Raw genomic sequence first — 19,311 nt, 5'->3', positions numbered from 1 at the left:
AGGCAGAGACACAGGCAAAGGGAGAAGCAGGCTCCATGCAGGGAACCTGACGTGGGACTTGATCCCAGGACTCCTGGATCACGCCCTGGGCTGAAGGCAGGCACCAAACCGCTGAGCCACTCAGGGATCCCCTAAGATTTTATTTTTAAGTAATCTCTACACCCAACGTGGGGTTTGAACTCACAACCCGAAGACCAAGAGTTGCATGCTCCACCTACTAAGCCAGGGAGGCACCCCATCATCAGTGTGTGTGTGTGTGTGTGTGTGTGTGAAGATACGATCGATGGAGATACTATAGTCACTTTGTGACCATAAGAGGTTCAGGCCACATGCTTATGCGGTGCATGAAAAAGATGACAAAACCCTTGAATCCAGTTAACCAACTCTAAAGTGGCTCTACCTCTGGATTTTTATCTTTTCTTTTTTTTTTTTTTTTTTTTTAGTAATCTCTACATCCATTGTGGGGCTTGAACTCATGACCTTGAGATCAAGAGTTGCATGCTTTTTGACTTAGCCAACTAGGTGCCCCATAACTCTGGATTTCTTATATAAGAGAATAAATTGCCCTCCTCCTCAAGCCATCTGTAGTTATGTTTTCTACCACTCACTGCTGACAGCATCCTAAGTAATACACTTACTATTTGATCACAGAGCAATAAGGGCCACATAATTCTACCAGAATATGAGTATAGTGTCCAAATGGACATTTTATAGCTACCTTTCAAATTCAAGTGTTTCTTCTGCAAACAAGAGCCTTGTTGCTGTTCTCCAAAAGTGCAGCTCTGGTTAAAAGAGAAAATATTGAAGAGGAATTGCATGTTGACTGCTTTATTTACTTCTTTTCTTTTTCCATGCTATTAGGACTCTGATTCTGAGTGTTAGGATCTCTGGAGAGGTAAGTCAGAAATGAACATCTGATTGCCCTTTGCTAGATATGGCCAGGAGACCCACTCTGGTCAAGGATACCATAAGGGAAGATCCTCAGCTCTTGCAAAAGATGTTCTTCCATGATAAGAGAGAGAGATAAGGAAAATGCTCACAATGCTCCAGCCACCCTATTTCCTGCCTCTGAACACAGCCATAGGATGATACAATGCCTGGAACTGTGGCAACCACTTTACATGCATGAGGTAACAAGCATACAGCTGGTGGAGAAGAAGGAAAGAGCTTGAGTCAATGAAGCCCAATCCAGGAACCACCTACCTCTAGAAATATAGTGTGTAAGCCAATTTCAGTAAAGCAGTCCTTTATTTGCAGCTAAAATATCCTAACTGATACACATAATAAGAAAACATAGCGAAGATGACATTTTTAACCTTAAAACATAGAAGCTATTTAGGTTATACAAGAACTACTAAGTATAGGTATCCCTAAATAAACTATCTATGTTGTACTGGAGTTTTGATGTACACTTCCTAGGAAGTAGACAGAGTCAGATAACCAAGTAGGACTGGCCAGGGTCGGGGGGTTCACATCCTCTTCTATTTCTTCTATCCTCCCACACATACTTTTCCAGTGTGGTTTCTACACTTTCCTTCAAAGCATTCACCTGTCATAGCAAAACAATCCGTAGACAAAAGGGAAACAGTTTATCAGCTTTTTGCTTTGAATCCTTTACTATATAACATGTGTAGGTTATTAGATCTTCCTTGTGGGAAAGAAAGAAAGCACAGCAGGAGGACTTAACCATTTACAAGATGATTTTTTTAAAATATTTATTTTTTTTAAGTAATCTCTACACCCAAAGTGGGGCTCAAACTCAGGACCTCAAGATCAAGAGTCTTCCAACCGAGCCAGCCAGGCACCTCTATTAGATAATTTCGATTCAAATTGTTTAAAATCTACTGGAGAAGAGACAGGATTGTCCAAAGTAAGAACATTTATACAGAGAATCATCTGTAAGTGCAAAGTGATACTATCTAGCATCCCATTTATGCAGGATTTCCAAAAACCCAAAAAGAGGGCAGCCCTGGTGGCACAGCGGTTTGGTGCCACCTGCAGCCTGGGATGTGATCCTGGAGACCCGAGATCGAGTCCCACGTCGGGCTCCCTGCGTGGAGCCTGCTTCTCCCTCTGCCTGTGTCTCTGCCTCTCTCCCTCTGTGTCCATGAATAAATAAATAAAATCTTAAAAAAAAAAAACCCAAAAAGATAAAAATATTTATATATCTAAATCTGTATCTACATATTCATTTTTAATTCTCTTCTCACCAAGCACCACTTGATATTTGATGACATAGGACAAGGCTCAGCAAACTTTCTGTATAGAGGAGATATTTTAGGCTTTGTGGATCATATATTTTCCATAGCAATCATTCAGCTCTCCAATTGTATCAAGGAAGCAGCCACAAACAATACATAATAGGGATGGCTGTGTGCCAATAAAACTTTATTTTTGGATACTTAACATTTCATTCTCATATAGTTTTCACATACCATGAAATATTCTTCTTTTGATTTGGGGGAACCATTTAAAAATGTAATAACCATTCTTAGCTTTATACAAACAGGCAACAGGTTGGATTTGGTCCAGAGGCTGTAGTTTGCCAGCCCTTGATCCCTAACTAGGACACAGGAAAAAAAATCAGAAATGACTTCTAGGTCAGAAATAAAAGTATGAATTATACCCCAGAATGGTTTTATGCATATATCTTCTTGTGTTCTGATGATCTTCAACAAATGTTAACACATGTACCTATAATAGACGATTTGATTGAACACATTACTATATTCTAGATAAATGGAAGTTGAGGGAGTTATATATGACCACAATAGTACTAAAGAAGTGAGGTCAACTAAAGAATTAACCAGTAGAGAAGGATTAGGCACTTTATTGCCTCCTGCGTGTGTTCCATCAACTTAGTTAAATAGCATTCTATTCTTTAACCTGTCAACATGATCTTAACCGGAAAGCCAAATTATGAACTAATGGCATCATAACCAAATTACGGTCCTAAAGGAAACATCCATCAGTACATCCCCAGAATGGGTTCTCCAAAACACACCAAGTTGTCCCCTTTTGATGAGTGGAAGATTATCAGAAGATAAGATGTTAATACTGCTGTCAAAAACTAATACATTTTAAGTTTAAAAACATATAAAATAAGCATTCCTTGCTGGAAGGTAGAGAAAAAAGAAAAATATTTTTGTTTATATTCCTATGAGAGAAAAGCTAAACTAGATTAAGAAACTGAAGAAATTTTGCTTCAGAGTACTCTCAATTCTATACAAAAAGTTAACACCTTTTAAATGATACCATCCCATCTTCCAGCTTTATCTGCATTTGCTAATAAAAATTACCATGAAAATTTTATAAATCTGAAATTTCTATTATACTTTTCAGATATATATCCTTAATATATTGAATTATCTTTTATTTCATTAGTTCTAAATAGAGAAAACTAGGAACTTATAGGTTAGAATGGCCTGATTTGGCAATTTATATTTCATCTGGAGCAAATTTTTCAACATTTTATCCTATTGGGAGGATCATATTTACCCAATTTATTTCTTCTAAGCAAACTTTCTTCTCTCCCTATCTCCCCCATTCTTTTTTTTTTTTTTAAGTAAGCTCTACATTCAACGTGGGGCTTAAACTCACAACCCTGAGATCCAGAGTCCATGCTCTATCAACTATGTCAGCCAGGTGCCCCTTAACCTCCCCCCATTCTTTTTTTTTTTATTCTTTTTTTTAAAGATTTTATTTATTTATTCATGAGAGACACAGAGAGAGAGAGAGAGAGAGGCAGAGACACAGGCAGAGGGAGAAGCAAGCTCCATGCAGGGAGGCCGATGTGGGAATCAATTCTGGGACTCCAGGATCAAGCCCTGGGCCGAAGGCAGGCACTAAACCACTGAGCCACCCAGGAATCCCCTCCCCCCCATTCTAATAGCATTTTTATTATTTTCTTATGTATCCTTTCAGTATTTTTTATGTAAATACAAGCATGTTTACTGTTGTGTAGTTTATTTTTACTTAATAAATATATCCTGGAGATCATTTTAAATCACTGCATAGAACATTCTTTTTTTCTTTATTTTTTACAACTGCATAGTGTTTCATCCTATTTTAATCAAAGTTCTCATGGATGCTCTTCTTAGAATTTGCTTATTCTATGGTAAAATGATAGAATTCTAGAAGTAGAATCAAATTTATTTTATTTTATTTTATTTTTTAAAGATTATTTATTTATTCATAGAGACACAGAGAGAGAGAGGCAGAGACACAGGCAGAGGGAGAAGCAGGCACCATGCAGGGAGCCCGACGTGGGACTTGATCCAGGGTCTCCAGGATCACATCCTAGGCTGCAGGCAGCGCTAAACCGCTGCGCCACCGGGGCTGCCCTAGAATCAAATTTAGAGACAATATTACACGATTTCCCCACTGCACAATTTGAGGAAACAAAGGCTGACTTGCTCAAAATCAACCTGAAAGTTCCAACCACCATTACTCAAGCTTTCCCCACCACCAACTGTTTCATGTCTTGTCATGAGGTTCAGGTCCCGGACAAATTCTGCTCGTCAATTTTAATACCTATGAGGAACTAGAATGTCCACAATTTTAGCATAAAATTTGAATATCACTTAATGGCATCTCAAACTACCTTCTGACTTTTATGAGTTTTGAAATATTCAGTATGCTATTATTAATGTCATAAAAAATGTCCATAATCCAAAGACTTAGCTGTAAAGATATTTATTGCATCACAGTGTTCATCCAAGTCAAAACACTAGAAATGATCTAAATGTTAATTAAATAAGAAGTCATTCACTAAACTGTAGCATATGTAGCTATGTATTTTATATTTACAAGAATATTTTAAAGGTTTTATTTGTTTATTTGAGAGAGGAAGCACAAGGGGGTGGGGAGCAGAGGGAAAGGGAGGAGCAGGCTCCCCGATGAGCAGGAAGCTCAATGCAGGGATTCCCAGGGCCCTGAGATCAGGACTTGAGCCAAAGGCAGATGCTTAGCTGCCTGAGCCACCCAGGGCTCCCATTTATAAAGAATTTTTAATGATACAAAAACAATGTTTTGTAAAAATGTGAAGTATAGATTCATGTATATATGATACTATGTAAAACGAAAGGAAAGATTAAAGAAAATAGATAACAGTGATTATATCTGGCTGATGAAATTTCAAATATTTCTATATATTTTCCTTTCTATATTCTCAAAACTTTCTACAATACAGTTATCTCACTTCTACAATCAGAAAAACATTTGAAAACTTACTGATACTGTTTGGACTTTGGATTTATGTATCTTATTAGCCCCGCCCACCAAACACCCAGTGCAAAGAGTCGTTTTTATTAAAGCCCACGGATAGGACCCAGGGGCAGAAATTGCTGAGGAGCAATTGATTATATACTATGGAGTTGGGGTAAGTAAAGACAAGGGAAGTTTCCAAAAGGATTTTCATATGCTAAAGAAGACTTACAGGATCTGGGAGGCCTAGCTATTGTCAAGTAGTGGCTTTTTTGAAATTCAAATTTACTTGTTAATGGTTCATATAGTCCTCGGGTTCAAAAATCAAAATAAAATATGAAGTGTGAATGGGGACGTGGGGACCAGTCTCTCTCACACATAACTCCCTGTGCCCCTAATTTACAGAGTTAAATTCTGCTTTTAGTTTCTTATGTATCCTTCCAGTCATTTTTATACAAACACAAGAAAAAAATATATACCTAATCCTCTAGTTTTTAAACAGTTTTGCATCTTACTATTCTCACTTAAACAATAAATGTACCCAGGGGCGCCTGGCTGGCTCAGTTGGTGAAGCTTGGGACTCCTGATCTCGGGTTGGTGAGTTTGAGCCCCACATTGGATGTAGAGCTTACTTTAAAATAGATAAAAGATGTACACGGTTCCTGGGTGCTCAGCGGCTGAGCATCTGCCTTTGGCTCAGGTCGTGATCCCGGGGTCCTAGGATCAAATCCCGCATCAGGCTCCTTGGGGGGAGCCTGCTTCTCCATCTCCCTCTGCCTATGTCTCTGCCTCTCTTGGTATCTCGAATAAATAAGTAAAATCTTAAAAAGAGAGAGAGAGAGAGATGTGTACATTAATATATATCCAGAGATCTTCCTATATCACTTTATAGAGCATCTCCTTGTACTTTTCCCTGACCTCTGCACTGTATCTCGCGTTCATTTTTTTAAAAAGATTATTTATTTATTTATTCATGAGAGACACAGAGAGAGGCAGAGACACAGGCTCCCCGGGGAAGCCAAATGTGGGATTCGATCCCAGGACCCTGTGATCACGACCTGAGCCAAAGGCAGAAGCTCATCTACTGAGCCACCCAGGTGTCAGTGTCCCCTCATATTCATTTTTAAGCAATGTTCTCATAGACTGATTTCTTAAAATTTCCTCATTCATGGTGATATTTTAAAAGGGCAATATAAAAGCTAACTCTAGGTCAAATATATGCACTTTATTTAAATAACATTTTTTAAAGATTTATAAGTAATCTCTACATCCAACATGGGGCTTGAACTCGCAACACCAAGATCAAGAGTCACAGGCTCCACCCACTGAGCCAGAGAAGCCCCACCCCCAAATATGTGCCTTTCATTTAGTATAGTGAGTATTCCACTTCCCAGTCATTACATTTACTCAATGTACTGTACGTAAAATACCCTGATCATAGATTCTTTAATATGACATTTAAGGACACAAAAGTCTCATTATCAAATCTTTAAGTATGTTACAAATATTAAAAAAAAAAAAACAAATATTATGCACAATTCTCTTGTGGCGGTAGAGAAACAATGTGTATAACTGGTGAACACTAGGACTTGAAGGAAGGGAAAGAAAACAAGTGTCAGAACGAGGGGTTCTGGCTGGACTTCTAGCTGCAGGCAGTGGTTCGCTGCCTAGTGTCCAGCGGGCGCAAGTACTAGAGGCAGATCCTCAAAATCAGGAGCTGTCAGATCTGCTGAATGAAGTGCCAAAGCAGCCGTAGCTGTGATAATCAACACCTGACACCACGTGCAATGCAGCATGGTTTCACTCTGATTCATTCATAACTCACCAAATACTTAGTATCTACCCTGAACCAAGGAGGTGTCATATGAAGAGGGTTTGCCCTCAAACAATGCAAAATTGGACTGAATTATAATACAATGTGTCGGGGATCCCTGGGTGGCTGGCTCAGCGGTTTAGCGCCTGCCCTTGGCCTGGGGCGTCATCCTGGAGTCCCGGGATCCAGTCCCACATCGGGCTCCCTGCATGGAGCCTGCTTCTCCCTCTGCCTGTGTCTCTGCCTCTGTGTGTGTATGTGTGTGTGTGTGTGTGTGTGTATCTCATGAATAAATAAATAAAATCTTAAAAAAAATAATACAATGTGTCCTAGTCAACTACTGCCATGATGCTGTATAACAAACTTCCCAAAACTCAGTGTCAGCCAACAACTAGCATGTTTTCATGCTCACAGGTTTGCAGGATGGTGCTGCGCCATGTGAATCTAGCTTCTGGGACCAACATACTACTGCAGGCACTTCTTCCTATAGCAATGCTGGAAGGAAAAAGAAATGCACACAGCCCCTTAAGGTCTTCTACGAAAATGGATACCCTGTGACCCTGGCCCACCTCCTGTTGGCCAAAGTAAGTCAGAAGCCCAAGAGCAATGAGGCAGGGAAGGCAACTCCACCTCTAGCAGGAGGAACTGTTATGTCACATAGAAGAGGCCTGGATTTAGGAAGGGTTTAAGAATTAGGAACAGGGGATCCCTGGGTGGCGCAGCGGTTTGGCGCCTGCCTTTGGCCCAGGGCGCGATCCTGGAGACCCAGGATCGAATCCCATGTCGGGCTCCCAGTGCATGGAGCCTGCTTCTCCCTCTGCCTGTGTCTCTGCCTCATTCTCTCTCTCTCTGTGACTATCATAAATAAAAATAAAAATAAAATAAAAAATTAAAAAAAAAAAGAATTGGGAACAAAGAACAATCTACCACATAGTGAATACATGTTACGACGAAGTCGGGACCTGCATTAGATACTGGGTGCACAGCTGGATTAAATTTCCCAGCAATCCTTGCAGTTAGGTGTAACCAGGGTCCTGGTAAATGGAGGGTGGGCAGAATCATATCCTCAATTCCAGGCATGACCTTTCAAAACCTCCCAGCCAATCTTCAACCATTTCTCTCCCCTCATCTGTCAGATGAATGTTGATGGGCTTCAGCTTGAATCTCAAGCTGAAGGTAAGACAGCCTCCGTCTTGCAGGTTCTCTGAGTGTCTCACAGAATCCCTCCCCTCCATCAGCAACACGTGTTTGGGTCTCCAGGTCAGCAGAGATAAGCTGCTAACAACTGAGGGGTTGATCCCTTAAAATAGTTGGACTATCTAAACTAACAAAACATGCTAGTCAGCCATTTAGCCCAGGATTGGAAAGTTGGAAAAGGCTACATAGAACAATCTTAGATTGGAAACTAAAACATAACAAAAACGCAAACAAACAAAAACCCCTCTACAACATAAAAGACAAATAGTACTTTTTCAGGTAAAAAGAGGCAAGGTCAAGAGTGTTCTAGACATAATGAAGACTATATGCAAAGGCTCGGGGGTGTGACATCATTTAAGACTTCTAAAAAGTTCAACATAAAAAACAAGTAAGTAAATAAATAGAGTTCAACACAGAGGTAGAATGTGTGTGTGTGTGTGTGTGTGTGTGTGTGTGTGCTTGCTGGTATATAAAAATGTGTGCACATGTGTGTTTGGGGGTTGAGTAGGAAGTTAAGGCTGGGAAAGACAAATCACAAACATCCAGAAATAAGATGGAAAAAAAAAAAAAGAGGGCCAACCCCAATAGGGTAGAGATAAAGAATGAGGATTTTGCCCCAAGTACATGAAGGAACACAGAGATAGAGGATTTGTTTAGAACTTTAGAAAACTTCAAGGAGCACCTGGATGGTTCAGCCAGTTAAACATCTGCCTTCAGCTCAGGTCATGATCCCGGGGTCCTGGGTTTGAGCCCCATATCATGCTCCCTGCTCGGGCGAGGAGCCTGCTTCTCCCTCTCCCTCTTCCTGCATCTCCTCCTGCTTGTACTCTCTGTCAAATAAATGAATAAATAATCTTTTAACAAAAAAGCATCTGACTTCAGCTCAGGTCATGATCTTGTGGTCCTGGGATGGAGCCCCACGTTGGGGCTCAGCAAGGAGTCTGTTCATCCCTCTCCTTCTGTCTCTCCCCCTGCTAGTGCTTTCTCTCCCTCTCTCAAGTAAAGAAATTAAATCTTTATTATTTTTTAAATGTTCCATTTACCTATTCATGAGAGACACAGAGAGAGGTAAAGACATAGGCAAAGGGAGAAGCAGGCTCCAGGTGGGGAGCCCAATGCAGGACTCAATCCCAGGACCCCAGGATCACGCCCTGAACCAAAGGCAGATACTCAACCGCTGAGCCACCCAGGCATCCCAGAAATAGAATCTTTAAAAGAGAAGAAAACTTGTAAATGCACTCTCAAGTGGTACAATGAGTGCTAAGAGGTAAAGACCCCCAGAGAGATGGCCAGGCTGGCTGGGTGTGGGGTAACCCCTCAACCATACCCACCCTTCCCCATCCCAGAAAAATAGGCAGACACCCAGGGCACAGCTCTAGCTGTGAATGTGAGCACTGAGCTCAAGGAAGAACAGTAAAATACTCCTGTTAAGGGCAGAGAGTATAAATACTATAGGCCTTGCAAGCCATGTGGTCTCTGTCACAACCATTCAACGCTGCCAAAAGCCACCAGAGACAATATATAAACAAATGAGCATGACTGTGTTCCAATAAAACTTTATTTACAAAAACTGGTAGTAAAGCTCTTATAAAATAAGTACATAAAAATAAAAGCAGGGGAAACAAATTGGGTGGCCTAGGCCACAGAGGGGAACATTGCCCTGAGCCACAATTCAGTTGGACACCGGAGGGGCTTGTAACTAGGACTATAGATTCATAAGAGCCAAGCACCCTGGGCTCCAGTTCGAAGAGCCATTGTAAAATTGCCCTGGTTAGATGTATGATCCAACACAGAACCAGCACACAACAGCCCCAAAGTGGGCAGAGGGCATTTCGACCTCCACTGGTCCACACATTCCTGCCTACACGTGCTAGGCCTATTGCTTTCTCTGAAGCTCATCTTTGTCAGAAAATTATCATGTCCTTATTTTCAATTAAGCAAACCCTACACAATTTATGGAACATACGAAAACGACCACCATAAAAAATCAAAGCCCTATAATAAATGTAATTATAGGGAAATCACTTTTCCTTTGCAAACTTGAGAAACATTATTTTCATAGAAACGATAGTATGTTCTATCATTCAAAGAGGACTTCCTAAAATAAAACCTCCTGACATCCATAAAAACCCATTTAGCACAATCCTAAGTTTGCCTTTTGAGGTGATAGCGGTAACACACAGATTTCTTAGAAGTCCACGTCGGTGACTTTTTAACCATCAATCACAGAAAAAAAAATGCTTCAAAGGTCAAAAAGGAAATAAAAGTTTATTCCCCAAGTCCAAAAGCAGGCCATTTATTTCTATGTGCGTACTCCTTTACATTTCTGAGTTACTGATCATGAAAATTGTGCAGCTAAACAAATTACGAGAATTTATTTGCAAGAAGTATGAGAATGGGTTGTGTATAACTTTGCTCACTAATTATTTAGTACCGAGTATTTATTGTATGCCAAATCCTGTAAACCATACTTGAAAATATATTTCTAAAAGAAGAATTCAGGCAGGAAGCCCTTCTCATCTCTTTGCCAGGAAAAAAATGGGAATGTTAACTTTGTTATCTAAAACTAAGGCTTAGATTTCTCCTAGATAGTTTGCGCAGCTTTAGCACATAATGACCTAAATTGCTCAGAAGCAAGGCAGCGTACTTTTGAGATGTTTTTTCTGTGCCGAACTAAAGGTAGCCTATGGTTTTTCGTTACAACGCCCTCAATCAAATCATAAGAAAGTTGGGTTAAACTCAACTCCAAATTGAGACAGTCTACTTCCAGCCTTCTGCCTAAAACGAAACCCACGTATCTAGTTTTCCTTCCATTTGGAAAAAGATTAATGAAGGTCATCAGCCATTAGGACCAGATGGCTCAAGTGTACTGTAAGGAAATACCAGGCATTCTCCCATGGACTTGCTTATCAGCTCATGGGCACATGTCATTGAGGCTGTACAAATATTATTGCCCATTCTTTTTCTATCCATGTTAAACTAGAAGTTTAAAGGCCTAAGGAAGGGAAGCATCACTCTCACAAGTAAGAAACTTGAACACAATTCTTTGCATTTCACTTTATCCTTTCATTTATCATTTCAGCCCTAGCCACTCCCCAACACAAAGAAAGCAGGCCAACCCAGTGATCAAAGAATAAGTATGCAAAATTGTCCCTGGTGCAACAACCAAAGAAGGATGCAAAATTGTCCCTGGTGCAAAGAATACCAGTAGGGCAAATATGTTCACTTCTAATGGTTGATGTCCAACAGTTAAACAAGTAATTTGAGATCAGAAGTTTAAATAAAGATAAGGTCCACATTAATTGTGAATGTACATTAGTGAATTCATGTGCTCGATATGCTAAATTTTGTATTACCAAAGTTTCTCTCCTTAACCAAACTCTAGCCAGGCTCCTTTGAGCCCTTTCTCCACAAGGCCTCAACCTTGGTCTATCAAGATCTGAACAAACACTTACTCAGTTTCTAACAGCTCAAGGCCACACATTGTTACGATGACTCCAACTGCCCACCCCCGTACAGTACCTGCTTGAGAAAATTTTGAGGCTGTCGAAAGAATATACTGTTTGTTCCAGCCAACACCTGAAGTAGGGCCCCTGTCTCCCAGCTTCAGTGGGAGGGAAGGAGCCTATCTTGGATAAATGCTAGTTAGCAAACCCATCTGAGTTTCACATGGACCAATCTCCTTCTCGGTTTTGGTACTCTTGCACTTCCCTGCCTCTACTGAGCTCCAGCGCACCCCTTCCCCATCCCCTCATTGTCTCTTTAAAATGTCAGGTCACCTCAGACACCTGGGTGGCTCAGTGGTTTAGCATCTGCCTTTGGCTCAGGGCGTGATCCTGGAATCCGGGATGATGCATCGGGCTCCTCCTGGGGAGCCTGCTTCTCCCTCTGCCTATGTCTCTGCCTCTCTCTGTGTGTCTCTCATGAATAAATAAACAAAATCTTTAAAAAATAAAATAAAATGTCTGGTCACCTCTCTACAAATTGAAGTTGTGTTGAGTTTACATTGGACTCTCTTCCCTATTACAGTGCTGTATTACTGACTAAAATCTGTCCTTGCTTTAAGTAGCGTCTGGCTCCGCCGTTCTGTGAAGGTACGTAATCGGTTATCCTTGTGCCCACACACATGTTCTGATAATGTAAAGAAGGACAAATAGGAAAAGGCATTGTTTAACCCAGGGGTCGGTAAACTTTCTATGAAAGACCAGATAGTAAATCTTTTAGGTTTTGTGGGTCATAAGGTCTTGTTAGTATCTGTTAAACTTCGTTGCTGTAGAGCAAATACAGCCTCAGACGATATACAAATGCATGAGCCTAGCTGTGTTTTAATAAAACTTTATTTACGAATACTGACACTTCAATTCCATCCTATTCTTTTGATCTTTTTAACTACTAATTTTCATTTAAAAAAATTTTTTTAAGATTCTATTTATTTATTTATGAGAGACACAGAGAGAAAGGCAGAGACACATGCAGAGGGAGAAGCAGGCTCCAGGATCAAGCCCTGAGCCCAAGGCAGATGCTCAACCACTGAGCCACCCAAGCATCCCATTTTTTAAAAATTTTTTTAAAGACTTTATTTATTTGCTTGAGAGAGAGAGAGAGAGAGAACTAGCAGGGGGAGCTGGAGAGGGAGAGGCAAGCTCCATCCTAGTACCCTGAGATTGTGACCTGAGCCAAAGCAGATGCTTCACCTGACTGAGCCACCCAGGCATCCCTAAAACAATTTTTAATTTTGAAAACCATTCTTAGCTCACATTCTATACCAAAACAGTCCGCAAGCCAGATTTGGCCTACAGGCCATAGTTTGCCAACCCCTGGCTTAACCTATTTATATATTTTTCTTTCCTTGCTATCATTAGCTCCCAAAGTTCAAGATCATTTAATGGTAAGGTTAGTAGATTTGGGGGTTATATTCTCAAAAACTCAAAAATGCTCTCAATTTTTCTTATTGAGCCAACTATGAAATCAGTGATTTTAAGTCAATTCTTAAAGATAAATTCCTAGCTCGTCAATAATGTATATTCTCTCACAGCTAAACTTCCATGGCAAACTCCAAATGGAATAATAATAAAGTTGAACCATGCATCTGTGTGAGTGTGTACATGCGTGTGCATGTGTGTGCATGTGCATATAGAAAGAGAAAATGAATAGCTGTAAGGTCCATAAGCAGAAAGTGAGAATTTTCACGTCATGTGTTTAAAGTACAAGTAAACTTCACAGTAAGTGACTATCTCTATCAAATTCTGATAGCAAGCAGGTAAAATTCACTTGCCCCAAGGAGAGAGAGAAAGAGGGAGAGAGGAGAAAGGAAGAGAGAGAGAGAAAGATGCTTGAAATGGCATAAAGCCTGAACTAGACATCTTCCCCCAAGAACTGCTAGCAACTAGACTTTTACAGCTGCAAACTAGCAACCTCTGGGAAACTAGAGTTAAATATTCCTAAAACAGGAATCTAGTTCTGTTATGAAACTGTTCATCATTTCACCTCCTGACAGTCACAAAAATCAGCAGAACTCAGAAAGGACTTGGATGATGAGCAAGTAGCATTTTTAATAAAATTCAAATCCAGAGTCTTTGGGGGTTTTTGGTTGCTAGCCTCTAGAGCTCACTATTATCAGCAATATTAATGCAATTATTTGGGTAGAAAGAGAGGAGATGCGAAAAATATGACCTTTTGCATTGCTTCCTTAACTTCCCTTTCCCCCCGAGAAATATTTAATTCTGAATATGGTAAAGGTAAAAAATAGAAGTTTAGTAGTCTCTAAGTAGGTTTTACAGAGGAATCTGAGGAAACTCTCTATATAGAGTTTTATTCTTCTTCAAATGGATGATCCTTGCCACAAAATAGCCTGTGCAACCGCATGCTAATGTGAAATAAAGCAGCCTCTAAATTTACCTACCTCTATAAGGAATAATCTTCCTATTAACAATTGGGACCCAATCATTATCTCAAAGTGTGCCATTTTGTGTCAAGAAGAGCCATGAAGTCAAGCTATTTAATCCCTGAAAGCATCCCTCAGTTTAATAACACCCCTATGAGTTTTGGGTTTCAAATCACTTCCCTCAGGCGAAGGGGGCATAATCATATGTTTTTCTACTGAACTGCATTCTCCTATAAACATTTCAAAGAGTGCATCTGCTTTACAAATGAAATAGTCGATACAAAGTGCAGTAACAATAAAAATATATGCCTATTTTTATACTATTACTGGTTTATAAGGCAATCATCTGTAATGCTCTCATCTACAAGGATGAAAAATGATATATAACTGTTACCAAGGAAACAGTGAAGTAAAATTGCATGTAAACTATCAAACAGTTTAATAACCAGAAAATTAGAAGAACAAGAAAAAACATCTCCAGATAGCACCACGATACATTGTGCCACCCACGATGCACGCAATCAAGGGGTCACAACTCATTCAAAAAGAGGAAGAGGCTCACGACTTGCCAGCTATTCCAGCGCTTGGTGGCATTATTTAAAAATGATGACCATAAAGTGGTACTGAATTCCTGAGGGGCGATTTGAATTGTGAGGTTTTTTTTTTTTTTTTCACATGATTAAAAGGGCATAGATTCTGGGAACAAGTGGTTAAACGTGGGTACTTTGAGAAGTCAAACTACTGTGTTAATTCCAGCGTGGACTCATAGTCTCTCAATAATTCTCTGTAATTACCTCTGTCTTTACTCGCAGACAGGACATTTGGCAAATAGCATGTATGCTTTCTACAGCAACCGCTTCCCGAATTAACATGTAGAAACTCAAGTTCTTGGGAACCAAAGACAAGGCGAAGGCCCGGGGTAACTGTGTGTGTGTGTTCGTTCACCTCTAAACCACGAGAATTTTAAGCACTCAAGTAACCACGCTGATCAAAGCTAAATCCTTTAGGAAGATTATCCATTCTGAAATCAGGAAAATCCTGCAGTGTAAGCACTTTTATACTTCGCCTTTGAGAAAAGAACCTGATTTCTGTAACAGTGTTTAAAACACATGCACAAGACTTTATTCCTACAAGGCCAGGGAGCAGCAGCTGTAAACATGTGCCTCGGCGTACTGATGACCCTCTACACGTACTGCTATCTCAGCTTGGGGACCAGCGCCGAGCTCACACTGAGCAACAAGAAGAATGCCTATGGATGAAAGATTTCTTAATGGGCACATAAGCTCAGAACATGTGCAGCTTCTCTCTTTAGAATAAACACTCTATTTGGATCACGTTAAGGACAGAAAGTGAAATTCACACTCATTTACTAAATTTTAACCTCTCTTTAAAATAAGATCCTAATCCCCCACAGCCTGGCTTGGGTTTTGCAAAAACTCAGATTTGTGAATATCACGAAGGCATCCCAGAATTTAGCAAAATGAATATAAACCATCTTTTCACTGATATACAGCACTGTCCTCTCCCAAACTCCAAAGTTTAAGGACTAAATCTAGGCTCTGGATGTTTTTTAACATCTATCACTTCTAGCAGTTGAGGCCACCAAAATCTATCTTGGTTACTTTATACTGTTGAACTTCTTTTCCTTCGGCAGTCTCTGTCCATCACGCAGATGGCACCAGGGCAATCACTAAACTGTTGCTCACGGCCGTTTACCATCCATGGTTTGTGACTCGACAGCTGTTTATAAACCAGCCATAGGCAGAAGCATGCAGGAAGTTAACAGAACAGAGGTGTGATGCCTGGCCCTCTGTGATATTGGCGTGAGATCAAACAATTTGCCACACTACAATCACCCACCCTTTGACATGTCAGTCTTCTGATGTGCAGGGAAAACACCTCTTCGTGGGCTGCTCCAAGACAGACATATTTACCCATCAGCCGTATACCTCATGTCTATCCAGACTAAGTTACCCTGGGCCCTCTCCCTGGAAAATCTGCTGTGACATTAAGAGTGACTCATGTGAGCAGAGAGGGAAGGTGGAGATGGGCACTAAGAACACATAAAGACCTGTGGATGTTGGTGAAAGGCACATCTGAAAGGCAACTTGCAAACCGAATGCTTCCAAAATGGCCCAAATGTAATTTGGCCAAGCCAAGTCAACACACATTTTTTATCCGGGCTATCTGAGGCTGCTCATCCTTGCCTGGTGCAATCAACACATCCCACCCTGACACTAAGGAATAAAGGAAAACCTAGAACCATTTTCTCGTAATTCCAAGGAAGTCTAAACTGCATCCTGGAAAACTCTTCCTGTCTACCTCCTAAGGCCGTGGTTGGTGACTGCTGTAAAGAGCCAAGCTCAAGGGGCAGAAGGCTCATCATCCCAAAGACGTGGGTGAAGAAGGTGGAGTGTGGTCTTCTAAGCCTTCTCATACCAGGCGCTTCCCAGTTCACGCCACACTGCCAGAAGGACAGACCTACTTCCTGGGTTTGATGAAGACTTTGGAAGCATAAGCAGGGCAGAAAACCTAGAGCAAATGCTCTGACCAGGTAACACCTAGGCGCCCCCAAAGTGGAAATCTTCTTCCTCTATCAGCACTGCCAGAGAAATCTGCCTGAATCCATGATTTTTCTTCTGTCTCAACAACATGGCCCCTTGGAAGCAAATTTCTCAATTTTTCAGGGCTTGGGACTACATAGTTACCCAAGGAAAGGCTAAAAGGTCTCTTTCTTCGGTCTCCGTGTCTTCAGCATCTAGGTCACTGCTGGAAACACGGGACAATTACCCAGGTCAACCTACAAGCTGAGTTTTCAGGGTGTGGAGGTCTAATTTAGGGGTGGGGACCAGGGGGCCACTTTTGGTCAGTGCCGCTTAGGAAGCAGGAACCCAAACTCCAAGCACTTCTGGCTTTGCCTCCAGTAGCAATTACAACCATCTTCGCTTGGCCCTGAATTATACATGTGACCCCCAAGCACCACTGGGGTTTTTCCTAAGGGAAAACAAACTGTCATGACTATTGGTGCGTGCCTGAGGGTGTGCATGTGTGTGTGTGTGTGTGTGTGTGTGTGCGCGCGCGCCTGTGCTCTACAGCCGCCGATACACAAGCCCCACCAGCCAGTGGGAGAGAAGTTGAACGCAGCCCCTGGCCCCCTCCTTTCAGTCCTTCCTTAAGCCCCGCTGCTCTCTCCAGCTTTTGCCTCCCCCCAAGCCTCCCGAAAAATAAAGCACCAAGTTGCCGGCTGCGGCGGCCCCGGGTGCAAATGAACCGGCGCAGCCCCTACCTCGAGAGCTTTGCAATCTTCACAAAGCTGAAGACATCCATGCAGGCAGCCGGGCACCCCGAGCACGGAGGCTGCGGCGCCCCTTCTCACGCCAGCAACGGCAGCCCCATGGCCGGCCGGGACCTCAGCGCGCCCCGGGGCTCGAGTGGCGGCGACGGCGGGTGGCGGCGGCGGACCTGGAGAGCCCGCACCTGGAGGCGGCGGCTGCTACCCCCCTCCGGCCGTGAGCTGCGTGTGCATCCCGGAGCAGGACCATTGACGGGCGCCCGTGTTGGAAAACTCCACGGAGAGGGGGCCGTGGAGGGTGCGAGGGGCGGGGGTGGGGAGCGTGGCCCGGGTGTGCGCCCCGGCCTGGGGGACTCCCGGGCGCGCCGGGGAGGCGAGGCCCGGGCGAGGGGCGCCGCTCCCGCTCCCCAGCCCGCCGGCCCGGCTGCCCCGCGAGCGGAGGAGCGCAGACTGAGCCGGGAGGTGGCGGGCGAGCCTGGCACACGCGCACGCACCCCTCGCGGCACTGCAGCTGCCTCCCTGCCTCCTTCCCCAAGCTGAGTCCCTTCTCCTCTCCCTACCCCCACCCGCGGGGGGCGGGGGGGCTCTCCTGTCACCAGCTGCGGGTGCCTCCAGATCTGAAAGATTGATCTAACAGTCTCGGGCACAGCGGGGACGGCGAACGCTCCCCCCTCCCTCCCCAAACCGGGGGGGAGCCGTGCAACCGCAGGTTGCCGGAGCCTTGGTATGTTCCATAAACAAAACTAGCGATGGGGAAGGAGTAGGGACGATCCGGGCCGGATGGTCTGTCAAGGGGAAGGGGAGGGAGAGATGCCCAGCACCGCGGCTCGGTCTGGAGAGCACAGAGGTCCCACTGCTTCCCCCAACCACTGGAGCTAGACGCGACAGCTGGGCTGGCTGGGAAGGTGTGTCTTTGGACAGCAGCACCCGGCGAGCGTTGGAGAAATTAGAAAATAGGACCGGGAGGCGTTTGGAGGGGCGACGGTGCACACCGGGCGGCTTCTCGCTACGGGGGTACGGAGAGGAGGGTCCCAGAAGCCAGCGGCGGGGAGACGGCTAGGAATGGGGCTCCGAATCTAAAGGAGGAGAAGGGACGCGATCGGGGTCTGGGAGGCAGAGCTGAGACGCTTTCTCAAATTGAGCAGCCGGTACAAAAGGAAAAAAACAAAAAACCAAAAAAAAAAAAAAAAAAAAACCCAAAAAACCTTACTCATAAAAACAAAACGCCGGACACATAAACAAACACTCACCTTAGGCAGAGTAAACTCCAAGTTGCAGCCATGTAGAACTCTAGCCTTCTCTTTTACATAATTATCTTGGGTAATCAGCCCTCTTCATTAACTCAGTTCTCTGTCCCCGGAGGCTCAGGCTTCTCCGGGCCTCTTTTTTCTTGTTCTTTCCCTTGGAGTCTCAAGGCCTCTTCTCCAAAATCCTTTAAAATCTCTCCCCAGACTCTCTGAAGGTCAGATGGCTGCACAAAGTGTGTGTTCTCCCACCCAGAAGCGTTCACCTGATGGCAGGGCCACTGCAAAGAAAAGATGCCACCCCCGAAATGTTGGAGGATCTGGCCAGTGCGCTTCGAGCTCTCGGAGGGGATTAGGGAAAAGGAAATAGGTTTAAAGTTCCCAGACTTCTGCCCCTCTCTGGGTCTGCTGCTGTATTTAAAGTCTCCAGTATTCGAGTCTAGTACTTCCACTTTGTTTTTTTGAAGGCATTTCTTTCAAAAATGAGACATAAAATCGGTAGCAATCTGAAAAAATCTAAATGATGTGAAACTCAGGCATAAAATTACATTATTTAAAAAATAAAGAGACTCGGTTTTCCTTTGGCTTCTTACAGACATACTAGTTTCATTCCATGAACGGGGTTACCACACGTCAGCAGAGGAAACAAGAGGGACCTCGGCTTTTGAACCCCCCG

General features: G+C 42.9%; 1 protein-coding gene across 3 annotated transcripts in view; it reads right to left on the bottom strand.

The window, feature by feature from the left end:
• The window catches only part of FRMPD4 (FERM and PDZ domain containing 4), a 566,058-nt gene extending 546,989 nt beyond the window's left edge, over positions 1–19,069 (bottom strand). The window contains exon 1 of one of the 3 annotated variants that reach the window (XM_038586821.1): positions 18,642–19,069. In XM_038586821.1, coding sequence (XP_038442749.1) covers positions 18,642–18,673 — 32 coding nt within the window. In that variant the 5' untranslated portion in view covers positions 18,674–19,069. Of the gene's footprint in view, positions 1–17,385; positions 17,648–18,641 lie in introns of those variants that run through there. The other 2 variants (XM_038586822.1, XM_038586820.1) reach the window with 2 other exon arrangements.
• Positions 19,070–19,311: the final 242 nt, after the last annotated feature.

This window comes from Canis lupus, chromosome X (genome assembly GCF_011100685.1).
Source record: "Canis lupus familiaris isolate Mischka breed German Shepherd chromosome X, alternate assembly UU_Cfam_GSD_1.0, whole genome shotgun sequence".
In the NCBI taxonomy this organism is placed as follows: Eukaryota; Metazoa; Chordata; class Mammalia; order Carnivora; family Canidae; genus Canis; species Canis lupus.
The sequence above is the reverse complement of the archived record's forward strand: the minus strand, read 5'-3'. Positions and strand labels throughout refer to the sequence as shown.